Source organism: Papilio xuthus, unplaced genomic scaffold (genome assembly GCF_000836235.2).
Source record: "Papilio xuthus unplaced genomic scaffold, Pxut_1.1 DF826945.1, whole genome shotgun sequence".
NCBI lineage: Eukaryota > Metazoa > Arthropoda > Insecta > Lepidoptera > Papilionidae > Papilio > Papilio xuthus.
In genome coordinates this window covers 7,876,028-7,891,454 of record NW_013531704.1, presented here as the reverse complement: position 1 = coordinate 7,891,454, position 15,427 = coordinate 7,876,028, and the positions used below count along the sequence as shown (strand labels likewise).

Genomic DNA, 15,427 nt, shown 5'->3' with positions numbered 1-15,427 from the left:
TCAGATTTTAGTCACGTAGTCGTTTTTATTATTATTTTCAATGTTTGCCTGCGAAATGATTAAAAATCATAATAATGGATTACTACGTAAAAAGGTAAAAAGTAAAGGGGGGGGGAGGGCTTGGCATGTACTACGAGTGGTCACCGAGGGGAGGGAGGAGGAAAAAACTAAAAAAATAGATCACGTAGTATGGGTATGTTCCCTTAACATCACGTTTGTTCTACTTAAGAAAACCTGTGATAGTAATATGCAGTGGAATCTAGCAATTTTAGTGTGTTAAACTCGTATATTTTCTTTTTAATTTAGTCTAATCGTAGAATTTCACTGCAGTATCTTGTTACAAATATAGTAGTACTGAGTATGTCAAAGAGAATGAAAGGGAACAGTAGAATTGTACGGATATGATAAAACATCTATTAAATTATACAACTATGTAGATAAAAATAAATTGCTTGTTTTGATAAAGTATAACCTCGGATAGTTGAGACGGTTTTGATTGGGCGGCGAACAAGGCGCTTGATCGATGTTTAGTGGTGCGCTCGACTCGTTTATATGGTAATGCCACACGAGCGTCTTGCGAAATGCACGTCGCTAGTGTTGCCATGATTTATGTCAATAAATAATGGATTTAAAAAGGCAAATATTTAATATCCCTATAGTAAATGATATGTTGTATAAGTTACTACGTTTAATTGATAAAAAGTTTATTTTTAAATCGAATAATCAATGAGGAAATTAATTTAGTCTTCACTATTTTGCTGAATAATTTATTATCTGTAAATGTGTGGTATATGGCGGGAAAATCTCGTTTTTGAATATTAATTTATATTAAATTAAAACACAAATTTATGATTTGTTTATAACATCAATATTTAAACTTTTTCACTTAATTAATATTCGTTTGATAAAATAAAGTGTGCTTATTTATACTAATATTAGATTTAAATAGAGATTAAATGTGTATTGTATTTTTGTTTGATACAAGGAAATTCCATAACTATTGTAACGTTTGGTTATTATTTTTGAGATGTTATAATATTGGTGTCAGAACTTAAGATAGTCGATTTTATTTGGTTGCTTAGTTGCTCGCAGGAAGGTCGCTTGGACAATTTAATAATATAAATATATTAGTACCGGGTGCATTCACTGATCTTATAGATACAATGTAGACTATTCAATTGCATATCTATTCATCCAGTAACTTTAATTGTACTAGCGCCCTGGGCGAGCTTTCTATAGCCCTTTTTAGTATGCACGGGAAGGAGGGGATAAAAGTGTTAGGTGAGACCGTGTGATACGCTTGTAGTGTGCCTTACTGTCCAGCGCCCTGGGCGGTCAACCAACCGTGCCCTATCCTAAATCCGGCCCTGCTATCTCTGTCAATAGTTATTGAAAACTACATTCAAAAATTATTAGAATTTATTTATTTTCTTAAAACTGAAAAAAGTTACTTGTTGTTTTTTAAATTACAGCACAATATGTTTTAAAAAAAGTGTTCTGACAGTGGAAACCCTTAGATATACGTATGTTTTTATACGCAGTCATCTGGACATTGTCATTTGTCAAAATTGTAATTAATTTTAAACCAACGATTAATGTATTTCCCGCTCTGTGTTATAATTAATTGGCCCATAACTTGATTGCTTTACGAAATAAAAGACTGACAATCTATGAAGATTTTTATGACAACAATAATTACTTGTCCTGTTTTTATTTTGTTTTTTAGAAGTTACATTTGTTTTTAGTGGAAAAATATTTTTACGATGCTGACCGAAGAGCTGGCAGCTACTACGGACAAAGAATAAGTTTAGCTATCCAAAGGGGGAACGCTGCCAGTATCTTCGGGACCTTGCCTAAAGGGACTCCTTTTAATAATATATTTTAGTAAATTATTCCTTTTTAATATATACATATTTTATAATATAATTTGATATCATAGATTTAAGACTATTCATTAGATTCTTTGTTAGTTCATTGTTGAATATAAATATATTTATAGTTTTAAAAGCTATAAAACATATATGTATGTTACTATGAGATATAGTATTTATGACGTAGTTTTTGTAGGTTGGTTTACCGAATTTTTGGGTTTAGGAGTAAAAGATTTGAGACGTTTTTTTTGTTGCGAATTGTGGAACATCAACAATAGGAAGTGTCAATTGAATTTATACTAGTTTGGAAAGAATTTAAAAGAATGGTATTTCATGGAGTTCCGATGCCGAAATATCTGTACAGAAATATTCTTTTCTCTCATATTTTTTTAGGGTAAAATGAGAGGGATTATAATATGCTTTTGTATAGTTTTTTTCAGTAGATAAGACAAAAATAGATAAAGTAAACGTCATACTTGTAACATTATCGTTGTTAAAAAACTGAGACAATGATTTCTTACAGTAACGACAGTGGAAACCTACGATGAAAATTTGCTTTCCATTTATGAATGTGTCAGTTGTAAAATCGAAACAAATCGTCATCTATATCATTATGTTTTACAAAACAGAGATAATAATTTGTTTTAAATAAATATTTTGGTATCAACAACCCGCGGTGAGTTTCATCAGTGAACTTGTTTTTTGAAATTCAAGGACACAATGACTCATATCGATTAAATTACATCGAAATATCTTTATTGTGACTTATTTAGAAACACTAGATTTCCGTTTTGGAATTGCACACGTAACAAACATATTTTTCTATGATAATATCATTGTTTTGTCCATTCAGATTTTTAAGTTAAAAATTTGGTTTCCTATTTCATTATGCCCTAGATCCACTATATTATATGGACATTAAAGGAGATTATGAAATCAAATTAAGATTTTAATATACGAATATCGATGATGCAATATTTTAAAAAGATAAAACAATATAATCTATATGTTCACAGATAATAATTCTCATTTGCCCTAACATCTTACAAAATAAAAAAAAATATCTCTAAAAGCTTTTGAGATGCATGACACCTTCAAAATAAATGAATCGTTATACATATCGGTCTTTGTTTCGTTAACTAACGAGATGTCAGATAATAAACGAGCGATGGAATATCAAATGGACGTTAACTTCAAGGCTTCGAAACAATTCGGCAATCATTTGCATGTTCAAAGCTATTGTTGTATCAAAGGTCTTAATGTTATTTATATTGTTCAGATTCAAGGAAACTTGATGAGGATAGATTAGCATATCCCAAGATTACGCTAGACTTATGTTAATTGTCCCGAACCTGCATTGCACGGTGTCGTCTCTGAGGAGCGCCTACGAGTGCAGCGCCCCATTGGGGGCGCATTGAGGAGCCCTATTCTCGGGGTGGTCGGAGGTAAGTTAACACGATCCCGTGGCGTCCCACATTATGGCTATGAGGGAACAGAGGGGTTTAGTGGGTATGCTCCCATTCGGGGAGAGAATCCCACATAACTACCGTGCCTTCCCCGAGGCACGGAGTATGCCTAAAGCATACTCCTCTGAAAAAAAAGGGTTATGTTAATTAACAAGGAAAGTTTTGTTATAACAGATATTTTCAAAAAAGATTTAAAAAAAAATCATTTAGCTGAAAAAAACGCGGCAAGCTGGTGCTGTATAGAAGATAAAGTAACGCAGTTTTAGTCGCAGACAGTAAGTCTTCACTTTTCTCGACGCCACGCCATCTCGATTCAGTCCTGGACTTAGGCCCCATCAGGCATTTCATATTCTAGTAAAAAATTGGTTGATTATTGTTAGTCATCCATAACTTATGGTAGACTTCGGGCTCTTCAGTGGGGACGTATAGTGAGCTGATGATGATAAAATAGGGATGTAACTACTACGTATATCTACGTTGCCCTAATTAAAATTATAAATTGTCGTAATTATTATTCAAACGATGCTATTAAATTACCTTATTAGTATAGTTATTGGCTAGCGGCTGTCATACAATTTACGAAAGGCCTCATTAAATGTAGTTTGAATGGAAAACCAGTCAATTTGAACTCGTATGTACCATTGGGTTTCATAATTCGTATGCCAACATATATACTATAATTTTTCTTAATTACCTATCGGACGGATTTAGGACGAGGCTCAAAGAAGATTAATGAATCGAGGACGACTGTGAAATTGATACTTACACGCGTATACTTTGGTAAATCGCAAAAACTTATTATTCGACCAGGGACAGAACCTGTCATATTTGCGCATGAAACACCTTCCTTATTACATCGTCTTCTAAAACTCGTGTAGAAATTATTTCTATAGGAAGGGAAAATATTCACTTCTATGCCTCCTCCGTCGATTAAAGATAGGTAACGCACCTGCAATTGCGTATGCCTATGAGCAACGGTCGCTTTGCTATTTTAGTGATTTAAGGTGGCCGCTTGCTCGTTTGCCAACTTTTGATTAAAAAAATGTTTTTTTTTCTGGTCAGGGTATAATTTGATACCGTATATTTTTGTCATTAAAAAACAGTTGTGATGATACAAGATATTCCTTAAAGCAATCTACAGAGTCCAGGGATTTAGATGGTTGAAAGAGAAAAGTAGTAGGACGGTGTTTGCAGAAAGTAGAAAAAATTTGAAACGGATATCTATACGAGAAAAAATGGGAATCTAATAGACTAACCAGTAGCTTGTCTATGCAAATGATACAACGTGTCTATAAATTAGTTTTTTTTTATCAAATTACATTAATTAATGGCGTTAAACTGACCAAACATACAGGAAAACTTTATAAAATGCGGAATATTAGAAAAAAATCATCACATAACGTACATTCTGACATGGAATATTTAATAAAGGATATGTGATTAATAATAACTGGTCGCTATTAAAATATATAAAAGACTTGACTTTTAAAACGTATTTACGACCCATTAAATTACCGATTCAGCACTGAATTAACACTGAATTTCTTTTGCAATATTACATGAATAATTTTCTACAGTATTTTAACATCAGAAATTTTACAATAATTTAAGACACCTGAATGATAAAAACTACTTAGTCAAACCAAAATAATAATTTTATCCTATATTAAAAATATGATTAATTTTGTCGACATTGTATAATATTATAACTATAAATTCCAAACATTTTTACATATGGCAAGTATGAAATTAAAACGGCACTAAATATTTATGTCTGATTCCATTTGCCTAAGTCTGATTAGTCACAGTAGACGTTGCAGCTGATTCGATTAGCACTAACACTGAAACCCTCTTAAAATATTTATGTTTTTATAAATATGCATCGGACCTCACCTTGAATTCAAAACTAAACGTTGCTAAACATTTACGCACAATATAAAGCCAAATTCGGAAGGCGTTCCATTTTCAAACAGCTTTTTTTATTTACATCGATAGCTAACGTTCATAATGAATTCGGCCAGTGTTTTCATTTACCATAGACAGAAATTGGAATCCATGTTTATAGTTGAAGTTGCCAGTACGATTAATTTTTATTTCTATTTAGTATTTTTAAAATAAATAAAGTAAATTACTAATTCGACTGACTAAAATGCCTAATTATATTATCATTTATTTAGTACCGCATAAAAAGTCTAGCATAAAATTAGTAACTACAGACAAAAAAAAACGAATTTAAAAAGAAAACACGTGCAAAATACAAATCGCTAATGTTTTATATTGCTTATACAAATTCCTAATATTAAATAATCATTGTCTTCACATAAATAGATTTATTATGATAAAGTTTAAGTTTTATTAGAGTACAAAAACTAGATTGTTTAAAGGATATTGCTTTTTAAATTGACCTGCAACTTATTCAGTTCTGTGCCCAACATCCTGTGTGGTAGAATTATACCGTATCTATAAGTATATGTATGAAAAGTCGATTTATCTTGTCAATCTGTCATTAGTCACCATTACTAGTCCACGTAATGGAAATACTGAATGTAAGACGAAAGTTAGATTTACTTATTTAATTTTAATTATTTTTTTCTCTCCTTTTTTTGGGGACTTTTGTTCTTTTAAACATGTCAGTCCCAAAACAATCAACTTAGGAGCTAATTACAACTATACAAGCAAGTGATAAAAAAATAAAAATGAACAATGATGATAACAATAATAAGAAATAACAAACAAAAACATTTACACTTAATTAAAATCTACAAAGCCTTTCGCACAATATTTCGGACGCCGTCTGCTAGATCTTTTTTAAGGTAAAAGAGCAAGCTGATAAGTAACTTGGAACCGAAACAATAAATACATAGATGATGTAAGCAATATCCTCGTGTTTTTTATAGATTACATTATCGTTACCGGATATAAAAATAGATTATAATTCATCAAAGCTATGTAACATTAGTCAATAAACTTCGAATTTGTTTTTAGTCGTTCGCAAAAGTGGAAATCATTGACAACTACCGCATAATTGATAAACAATTAGATGATTAGATTTGTGTCTGCAAATGTCTGTTAGTAGATATTAAAGAAATACTAATAAAGTAAATTAACTTATAAAGCGTCAATAGCCTAATGGTTAAGGGTAGGGATTTCCGATCACGAGGTCGGGGGTTCGAATCCCGCCATTCGACTATTGTCGTTAACCATGTCCTAGCACAAGCCTAAAGCTTAGTTGGAATGGTAAAAGAAATATTAGTAAATTTACAAAAAAATATTCTTTGTAAAAAAAAATTATCCCTTTGGGTCCATTTATTAGACGTCTGAGACACGTCATTCGCTTTTTCGCCCTAAGAGCGGATGACATGTCTAAGACGTCAAACCAAAAATTAAACTTTAAATATTTTAGAAATAAATACATTCTTACATAAAATGCTTTACATACTACTCGAAGCAACTAAAAATTATTTCCGTTCCACATACAAATATTTTCTCAAATAAATCTGTACCCAAGGGGTTAACACTGGAACCAAAAGGAAGATTAACAAACTGTCTTCGTGTAACCGGGTATAACCAAGAAATATTTTTCTGTCTCTCTTAGTGTCTTCGAAGATACTAGGAGGTTAATTTTGTTGTTCAATTGTTAAGAGAATGTAACCTCACGGTTTTACACATTTGAGGTTTAGTTTTCGGTATTTTATAGCATTTAATAGGACCCAAACATTCTTGAAATATAACAGATACTTATAATATCAAAATATAAATTAAGACATGAGTCATATTTGTAAATATTCTTTAAAAGTGAATCTTAAGATGTTCAAATCGGGTCAAAGCTATTCGAGATTCCTTAACAAGCAAAGCCGGAACTCCCAAACATCGCAAATTTATTCTTTTAATGTGTCTTTCGACAACTAAATGTTGCTACTCATGTCCTCATACATGTTGCCGCAAGGTCGAAACATATTTGGATTTAATAAAATATCTAGATCTTTTGACTAAAAACTCGACATATTATCGTAATGAATTAATTTAAAAATTATGAAATATATTTATATACATTTGTATGCAGTTTTTTTGGTCATCTGAACCATTACGTATAATTCCACTTAAATATAATATAACCTATTATAACTAAGAAAAATGTTGCAAATCTCGCAAAATTAAATGTATCATGAAATTGGTCAACATTAATTGGTTTGAAAAGCTGCACAAAATATAAAAATCTTTGTTCCGTTGCCTAAAAAGAGCTTGATCGTTTCAACCACAAGAAAAATGTAATAAATAGCAATCGTTCTGAAATTGTATTCTCGTAATTGGGTCTAAAAATCTTAGAGTTTGAGTTTTGTGTTTTTTTTAAGTCTAACACCAATCACACAAGTGGTATCATTCATGAGAACGTCAGACAACTCTAACACCTATCTTTTTTTGCAGGACCTGCGCTCGCTTTTGAAATCTAAACACGTCCAGGGTTTGGAGATCCACGATGCCCACCGAACCCTCAACAGGACTAAGGTCACTGAACTGGTGGAAACAGCTCGATCCGCTATCAGCTCCACTGGAGGTGGACCCTTGTTCCTGGCGCTGCCTGCTCATCCTGAACTCCTGGCCAAGTACTACGACCTTAGAGAGCTGGTGAAAAATACTGACCTGATGATAGTCCAAACCCATGCTCTAGGCTTGGTGAAGAAAATGACTTATCACCCGAGTCGACTAAGCGGATTGTGGGACATGATGAACACTGTAAGTGTGATTTTATCATTATTTATTACATTGTAGTCTTCCTAGACAGACTTAAATCGACAAATTTGAGACATACTAAGGAAGGGCAGGACCTATACCTCTCTAGGTGACGAGCGTGAGTTGAGTTTTGCGTATGTGTGTGTAAGCATTTCTAATAGGTTGATGAGCTATCTTAAGTAATTTTTATATCACTGTGTATGGCTTATTTTAATTAAGACGAGATTATTAATAATTAAAGAAAACCATGACGAGTTTCTGTAACCACAAATTATGCATATCAAAAACAGAGGACGGATGCATAAATATATTTCGTAACATCACATTAGTAGCGCACAATAAAATTTCTTATATAAAACACTATAACCTCTTTCAGTGATGAATTAAGCTATAAAAATGCTTAAAAGACTGGCTGGTTATAAAGAAATTATAATTTTTATTTCTTTTTAATTGTATTTAAAACGTCATTTTCAAAAGTACCGTGACTTTCGAAACACATTCATACACATGTTTAATGTCTTGTTCACATCTTTATGATGTAATTAAGTACATAATATCTTTATGAACCCACGTAATTGTTAAATTAAAGAATCTGATTACATGGTATATCAATAAATATTTTTTTTATAAAATATTTAAAAAAGTGAATAAGAATACAACTAAATATTTACAGTTACATAGTCTTTTTTTATAAAATAATATGTATACTATTTATTTTTATTTTTATATTATGCCAGGTCTATTGTTTAATAAAACAATAACTAATACATTACAGAAACTAATAATGTAATATTTATGTAAAAAATAATCTTATCAATTTAAAATAAAAAAATAAAATTTAAGTTTAAAACAATTCTATTCAATGTCAAAAATACAATTGCTTATAAAGATTTATGCCTTTTGAATAAAATGTAGGGCAGTTAAATAGTGATTTAAAATTATAATAACAATTTAAAATATAAACCAAAGGTTGCAATAAATTTACGCAACTATGGGTGTGGTCAATGGCCGTGGCTGATATTGCAACATCTCATTTTATAACCTGTATTAAAAAATCACAGACTAAAGTACTAAGAAAAAAACTTATCTTATGTCTTGATTGGTTAAAATACAGTTGTACATATACGCTGTTTATTTTAATTCCAAAACACCTTAACTAAAGTTTACCGTGATGGCTTAATTCGTGTTGTCTTAGTACCCAGAATTTAAAGATGGACCTATGCAATGTGAGAGAAATAGGAACATATAAGAGAGATTAGAGATAGAAGGGGTGGGGGGCGTAGCTGTCCATCCAAACTACAATGAATGTGACCATATTAATGGTTGGTGTTAGGGGGGTCTAGACCCAGCCAAGATCATTGGCTAGCGAAGCCCGGGACACTTGTACACTTTAGTATTGATTTGAATTAACAAGGAGTACATAAGTTTAACCTTTGAACTATAATTGTAACAATCAATAATGCTGTCAATATTTCGAGCAAAATATTTATAAGTATGTAAATTGCCTAGTAATTAATCTAATACAGCACGCTCGTATCTTTAGCAATTTCCTGTGTTTTGTGAGAAATATATCAAATATTAATGTTTATTATATTTATATTATTTATAAACTGCCAGTTGTATCCTTTATTAATGGTTCTAAAAGATTTAATTTAACAGTTATAACGCCATTTTAAAACTACATAGCCCGTTTCGCAATTATGATTTGTTATATTAGTCAGTAATCACTCTGACATTTAGAACGTAAATGTCTAAAATGCGAAAAGATAGAATTGTAGCAATTGGTTTTAGTTTACTTGGGAAAATAGTTGTATGTTTTGGTTACATACTTTTAGACATTATTAATTAGAATCATTTGGCACGAATGACGCGCTTTTATTATAAAGTCAAGTGTCAGAATGATTAGTCCTCACTATCGACATTTTAGTAAGGCTTGTGTTGCGCCAGTACACCGGCACATTGTCGGATTTTCTTCCTAACAATGTAAAGTCGTAATTCATTTAAAAAAAATGCCTGTTGTGCTTTTAGTGTTGGCACTCCTAATCTCAAATCGCTGCTTAAGGCTTAAGACGCTGCCATCTTTAACCTGACTTCCTTGATTGCTTGATGTCTGTTCTTCCATCCACTGCTAACTGTGATCGGCCCATGAGCTGGCATAAAGTTTGAATCTTATAATACTTTGCTCTTTAAATCAATGCAAGTCCTAGTTTTGAGGAGGCATATGAACAAGCTTGAGTTTGATTGCGTCATCTGTTTTATTCAGTAGTAAGGCGAAGGTGAACTAGCTTACTGCGAGAAAAATTCAGTATTTTTTACTTATGCGACATTAAAAGTGCTAAGTCACTCTTATGTTTAACTAAATAAGGTCTATTTTAAAATGTTTTGATGGGAAATAAGAAAATAATGGTTCTCTTTACAAATTAGTATAACTAGGCCAAGTAACAGGTGCATCTTTGCTGTTTAAGACCCCACACAATGTAGTCACATTAAGTCTCTTCCTTATAAAGTATGATGAGCAACTAACACTAAATGAAAATATTTCTTTGGAATAAATTAGATTCTTTAAAAGCAAAATAAAATCTTGACTCATTTTTAAAGTAAGAATTTTACTAATATTATAAATGCGAATTATAAATAGATGTATGGATGGATGTTTTATACATGTACAATAGATGTACAAAATAGTCTGGAAGAACAGATAGGCTACTTATAAAGTTTTTGTTAATTTCAGCGCGAAAGGAATCGCAGATGACAGCTAGTATTTATATGAATGAAAACAAGTCATATTTTCATTTTATTTATTAAACATAACCAATTATTTTTTGTTTCTAATTATGTGAAGCTCTTTTTTTATAATATTTGTAACCTAATTAACATGTACACTATTTAAAGGCATAACAAGTTTTACTAATATTTTTGTTTTGAGGTGACATTTCTTTTCTTGCAACTCTGCTCTGAAAAATTACGTAGGCGCTGGTTTGCATAATAACCTGTCTCAAAATGTATAAATCCGACCAAATTTTTTGGCAATTTATTTTGTAGATAAAGTTACTCATTCGAAATAATTTAATTAATACGATAGCTTGAAATGAATATCATATGTCTATGTTACAGAATAACAAGGATTAAACTTAATTTGGATGATTTTTTATTGATTTTCGCAATGAATTAGTGTGGGATTTTATGATTCACTGTGTCTCTAATTTAATTAGCTTATATGATTTAACACATTTTCAGTTTAACTTTTAACATATAGAATAACATTAAGTCTACAATTATGTATTTACTTTATCATTTAGTTAACAATTTTTTTTTCAGGATTCAGTTGTCGATTTAGTAGTTGGTCTTGGTGTGCCATCATCCAAAGTTGTCATCAGTTTACCAGCAACTGCTCGTCAGTTCACACTCTTCAACGAGACCCTTAGTACTCCTGGCAGCCCGACCCTGGATGATGAGCCGAAAGAGATCGATCAGGCTGAGCTTTGCAGGCAGTTGCAAAGGGGAAGATGGACCTTGGAAAGGGATCAAGATTTATCCGCTCCGTATGCGTTTAAGTAAGTTTTGGTTAATGCCATCAATGCTATTATAATTTTTGCCATATAAAGTGTTCTTGTAGGGCAACGAACGTTAAACTTGATAAAAAAAAATCGAAACCATTTTGAGGTATCGCAAGAACGCTATTACATAATCTTTATATATATAATTCTTCATGTATGTCACTGAACTTCTCTCAAACGACTGGACCGATTTTGATGAAATTTTTTGTGTGTGTTCAAGGGGATCTGGGAATGGTTTAGATTCACAATTTTGTCCGCTGGACAATGTTTTTTTAATTAATTTTTAATTAATTAGTAGTTGTTGATTTTGGAATGTTTTACATTGGATCCGACAGACGGCGCTACCATCGCAGTGTCAAATTGTCAGACAACGTCTGTCGGGTCCGCTAGTATTTTATATTACATAAAATGTTATTGGTATATATCGAGAATACAAATTATTTAATTTTATGCAACACATCTACTTATCTTACTAATATAAATGCGAATGTTTAGATGGATGGATGGATGTTTATGTAAAGGTATCTCCGGATCAGTCTAAAGGATCTGGATAAAATTTTGAATACATATAGAACGTAGTCTGGAAAAACACATAGACGCATTCCGCGCAGACGGAGTCGTGGGCGACAACTAGTATTAAATATATATGTTTGGACTTGCAATGCAGAGGACTAGGAGGGTATACTTGGTGTAGTTTGAAGGAAGACCTGTGTCTATCAAGACCTGAGGAGCTAGACCTTAGGATTTAGACCTAAGTTCAATTGCACATCAAAACTATGACACAATCAATTTAGGAAATAATCCGCAATGTGTTAGAACTAAAAACATCTGATTGACACTATTAACATATTACATTAATGTTATTTATTTTTTACCTGCCTGATCTCTGACCTTAGATCTAATAAATGCAGTAATTAACATAAATAATCAGTGTTTGTAAATATTTAGAATAACTTTCGATTTCACTTTTGTATACAACGTGGTTTTGGAAAATCCATAGTTTATGAAACAAGACAGAATTTAAAGCAATAGTTTTTTAAGTTTCCCACAATGTCTAGTTAAGAACGTCGATGGCTCAGGGGTTAAAGCACTAAACTTGTAATCTGCAGGTCCTGGGTTCAAATCCTGCAAGGTCAAACCAATCTGTTCTTCGATCTTCGATATGTTCATTTACCCGACGTTCTGACAGAAAATATCGTGATGCAACCTGTACACATCTGCACAGACATTCAAATATTTTTATATGTGTGAAGTCAACCCGCACTGGTCCAGCGTGGTTGACTATAGCCTAATCATCTATAACTTAGGGCAGACTCAGAGTGGTCGTATAGTTGGATGATTATAATGTCTGTAGTTAACTTCCAATATACTTTCAACCTAGGATTGCATGCCCTTAACTTTTCAGTCTTTAGTTACCGTGGATTTCCATTGCAGTAACATCTATCCCATTTTTTTTTGTTTTTGACGACTATTTTTTTTTTATGAATGGCCTACATCAATATAATGAATATTGTGACTGGTAGATATTCCTTAAAATTTTACATTAATAGATATTAAAATTACAAAAGTTAAATTATAATAAAATGCGTTCTATCAATCTCAAACTGTAAAGATAAGGATTGTGTAAATAACGACCTCAATTTGAATTTTACTGCTATAAAAAGTGTTGTGAATGCTTAATTAATTAATAATAAATATTTTAACAATGAAAATTCTAAGCTATAATTATCAAACAGTTTAAATTTTCATAATTAAAATGGATCTATAACAAGATTGGTTAAACTATGCAAAGTTTTAAATCTCATGACGCAATAAAATTGAATTTATTTTAATAATTAAAATTATTTTAAGCTGTAAAACAGAGCTGGTTTTTGAATTGGTATCAACAAATTTGATTCTTGTTTTGTTACGGTCTTTAAAAATAACGTTTGCGTCATAATGTTGTGTATAATTTTTTAAATAATTTATTACTTTGATATTAGTAATATAACTTTTATTACAAGCCATATAATAGTATGAAAAACTTGCGGTCATTGTTAGACATATGTTAATACTTCAATTTTATATCCCTCAAAAAAAAAGCATAAACAATATGAACATTGTGGTACAACATGGTCGCCCAATCAAAATATATTATTTAAAAATAATAGATAGATTTTGCAATGATTAATCTAACATTTTACTTAAAAATGTTCTATATTCCAGGAACACCACTTGGATATCCTTTGAAGATGCATCGTCAGTGGACGTGAAGGGTAAATACGCTCGCGTCAGGGGCTTGGCTGGACTAGCGTTGCATAGAGCTGACAAGGATATAGACACGCCATGTGGACCAACTCTAAGAGCCAGTTTGACTAAGGTCCTGAACCAGCAGAGTCGGGCACCAAGAGCTGCTGTGCTGAGGTAAAATCCCAGACCACTTATTTCACAGCTTGTGTAATCTGATCAGATATAGATTTTATAAAAAACTAATTATATTTTAGATCTCTGGAGAATGAGATCCTATCAGCGGGACAGGGCCGACCTCTGGACGCGCTGCAAGTTTCTCCCTACCGCATCACTCAGATCGTAGACTCGGACGGAGTCATTCACTCCATCAGAGAGGTCAGTTATATCTAAAAATTATTTTCTCATCATTAGGTTACTAAATTTGACGTTAACCACTCAATTTCGGGATGCAACAAAACTTTGTCTTGTTTAAACGCCATCTGTTAAGACATATATAAAACAATGATCATCTTTTAAGTTCCGTTTTAATGCTGTTGCATTATACTTCTTGATACTTCTCCGAAATTTTTACCATGTGGTTTAAATATTGAACTTTATTTTCCAGGACACAAGAACGGAATTCTCTTGCTCCCGACAAGGATACTTCGTACATCCGCGCTCCTGCGCCAGATTCTACCGCTGTGTGAAGTTCGATCAGTACTCGCCTGATTATACTGTTAGTATTTTGAAATTTTGTAATTTAACTGGCATGTCTATTGGGCTTACATATACTGGTACTTATATAATATTTATGCACCAAGCTTTATGGCTTTAAAAGTGTTACTAAGGTTTTGTGTTTATTTGCACTCAATGGTTAACATATTATAACCTATTTTTTGCTAGGCGTAAGTCATATAACATTTAAGTTCCTCAGTGACAAACGTATATCCTCAAAGTAACGTTTCTCTTCGTGTTTGCAGGTGTTTGAGTTCGACTGTCCTACGGGTTTGGCGTTCGACGCGCGCTACGAGGTGTGTGTGTGGCCAGGAAGTCTGGCGCACTCGCAGGCCTGTCCCGGCACTGCAGAGATAGCGCCCGTGCCGCGTACTAGATTCATCTGCCCTGAAACTGAAGGTAAGACAAGACTTTCGTCATAGATCTATCGAAAGAAACTCTAACAGTCTACCGCTGCTAGTGATTTTAAAGTATTAACAAAAACCTTTTCAAGTCTCTATTTGCTTATTTTGTCAGGTTACTACGCGGATCCTGAAAACTGTCGATGGTTCTTCGCGTGCCTGGACCACGGAAAGGCACCACTGACCGCGTACGAGTTCCGCTGTCCGTTCGGGTTGGGCTTTGACGCGGCGCGACTCAAGTGCGACTGGCCCTGGCTGGTACCTGGCTGCGGGAACATTGCCAGATATGAGGCTGAGGCCTATGGCTTCTCTGCCGCCACGCTCACTGGTAATTGCATTTGTTGATATGTTTTTTTAATTCTTTACACAATTGTAATCGCCATGCCATTTTTGTAACCTAGCAATATTCCTTCTCCATTTATTAGAATTAAAGTATAATAATAAATCGTATTAGTATC

The 15,427-nt window shown here is 32.6% G+C and overlaps 1 protein-coding gene across 1 annotated transcript in view; it reads left to right on the top strand.

The window, feature by feature from the left end:
• Window positions 1-15,427, top strand: part of LOC106121169 (uncharacterized) — a 31,338-nt gene that overhangs the window by 10,540 nt on the left and 5,371 nt on the right. Inside the window, exons 2-8 of the mRNA XM_013316682.1 lie at window positions 7,763-8,071; window positions 11,387-11,622; window positions 13,831-14,028; window positions 14,109-14,229; window positions 14,459-14,569; window positions 14,814-14,967; window positions 15,085-15,297. Coding sequence (XP_013172136.1) covers window positions 7,763-8,071; window positions 11,387-11,622; window positions 13,831-14,028; window positions 14,109-14,229; window positions 14,459-14,569; window positions 14,814-14,967; window positions 15,085-15,297 — 1,342 coding nt within the window. The remainder of the gene's footprint in view (window positions 1-7,762; window positions 8,072-11,386; window positions 11,623-13,830; window positions 14,029-14,108; window positions 14,230-14,458; window positions 14,570-14,813; window positions 14,968-15,084; window positions 15,298-15,427) is intronic.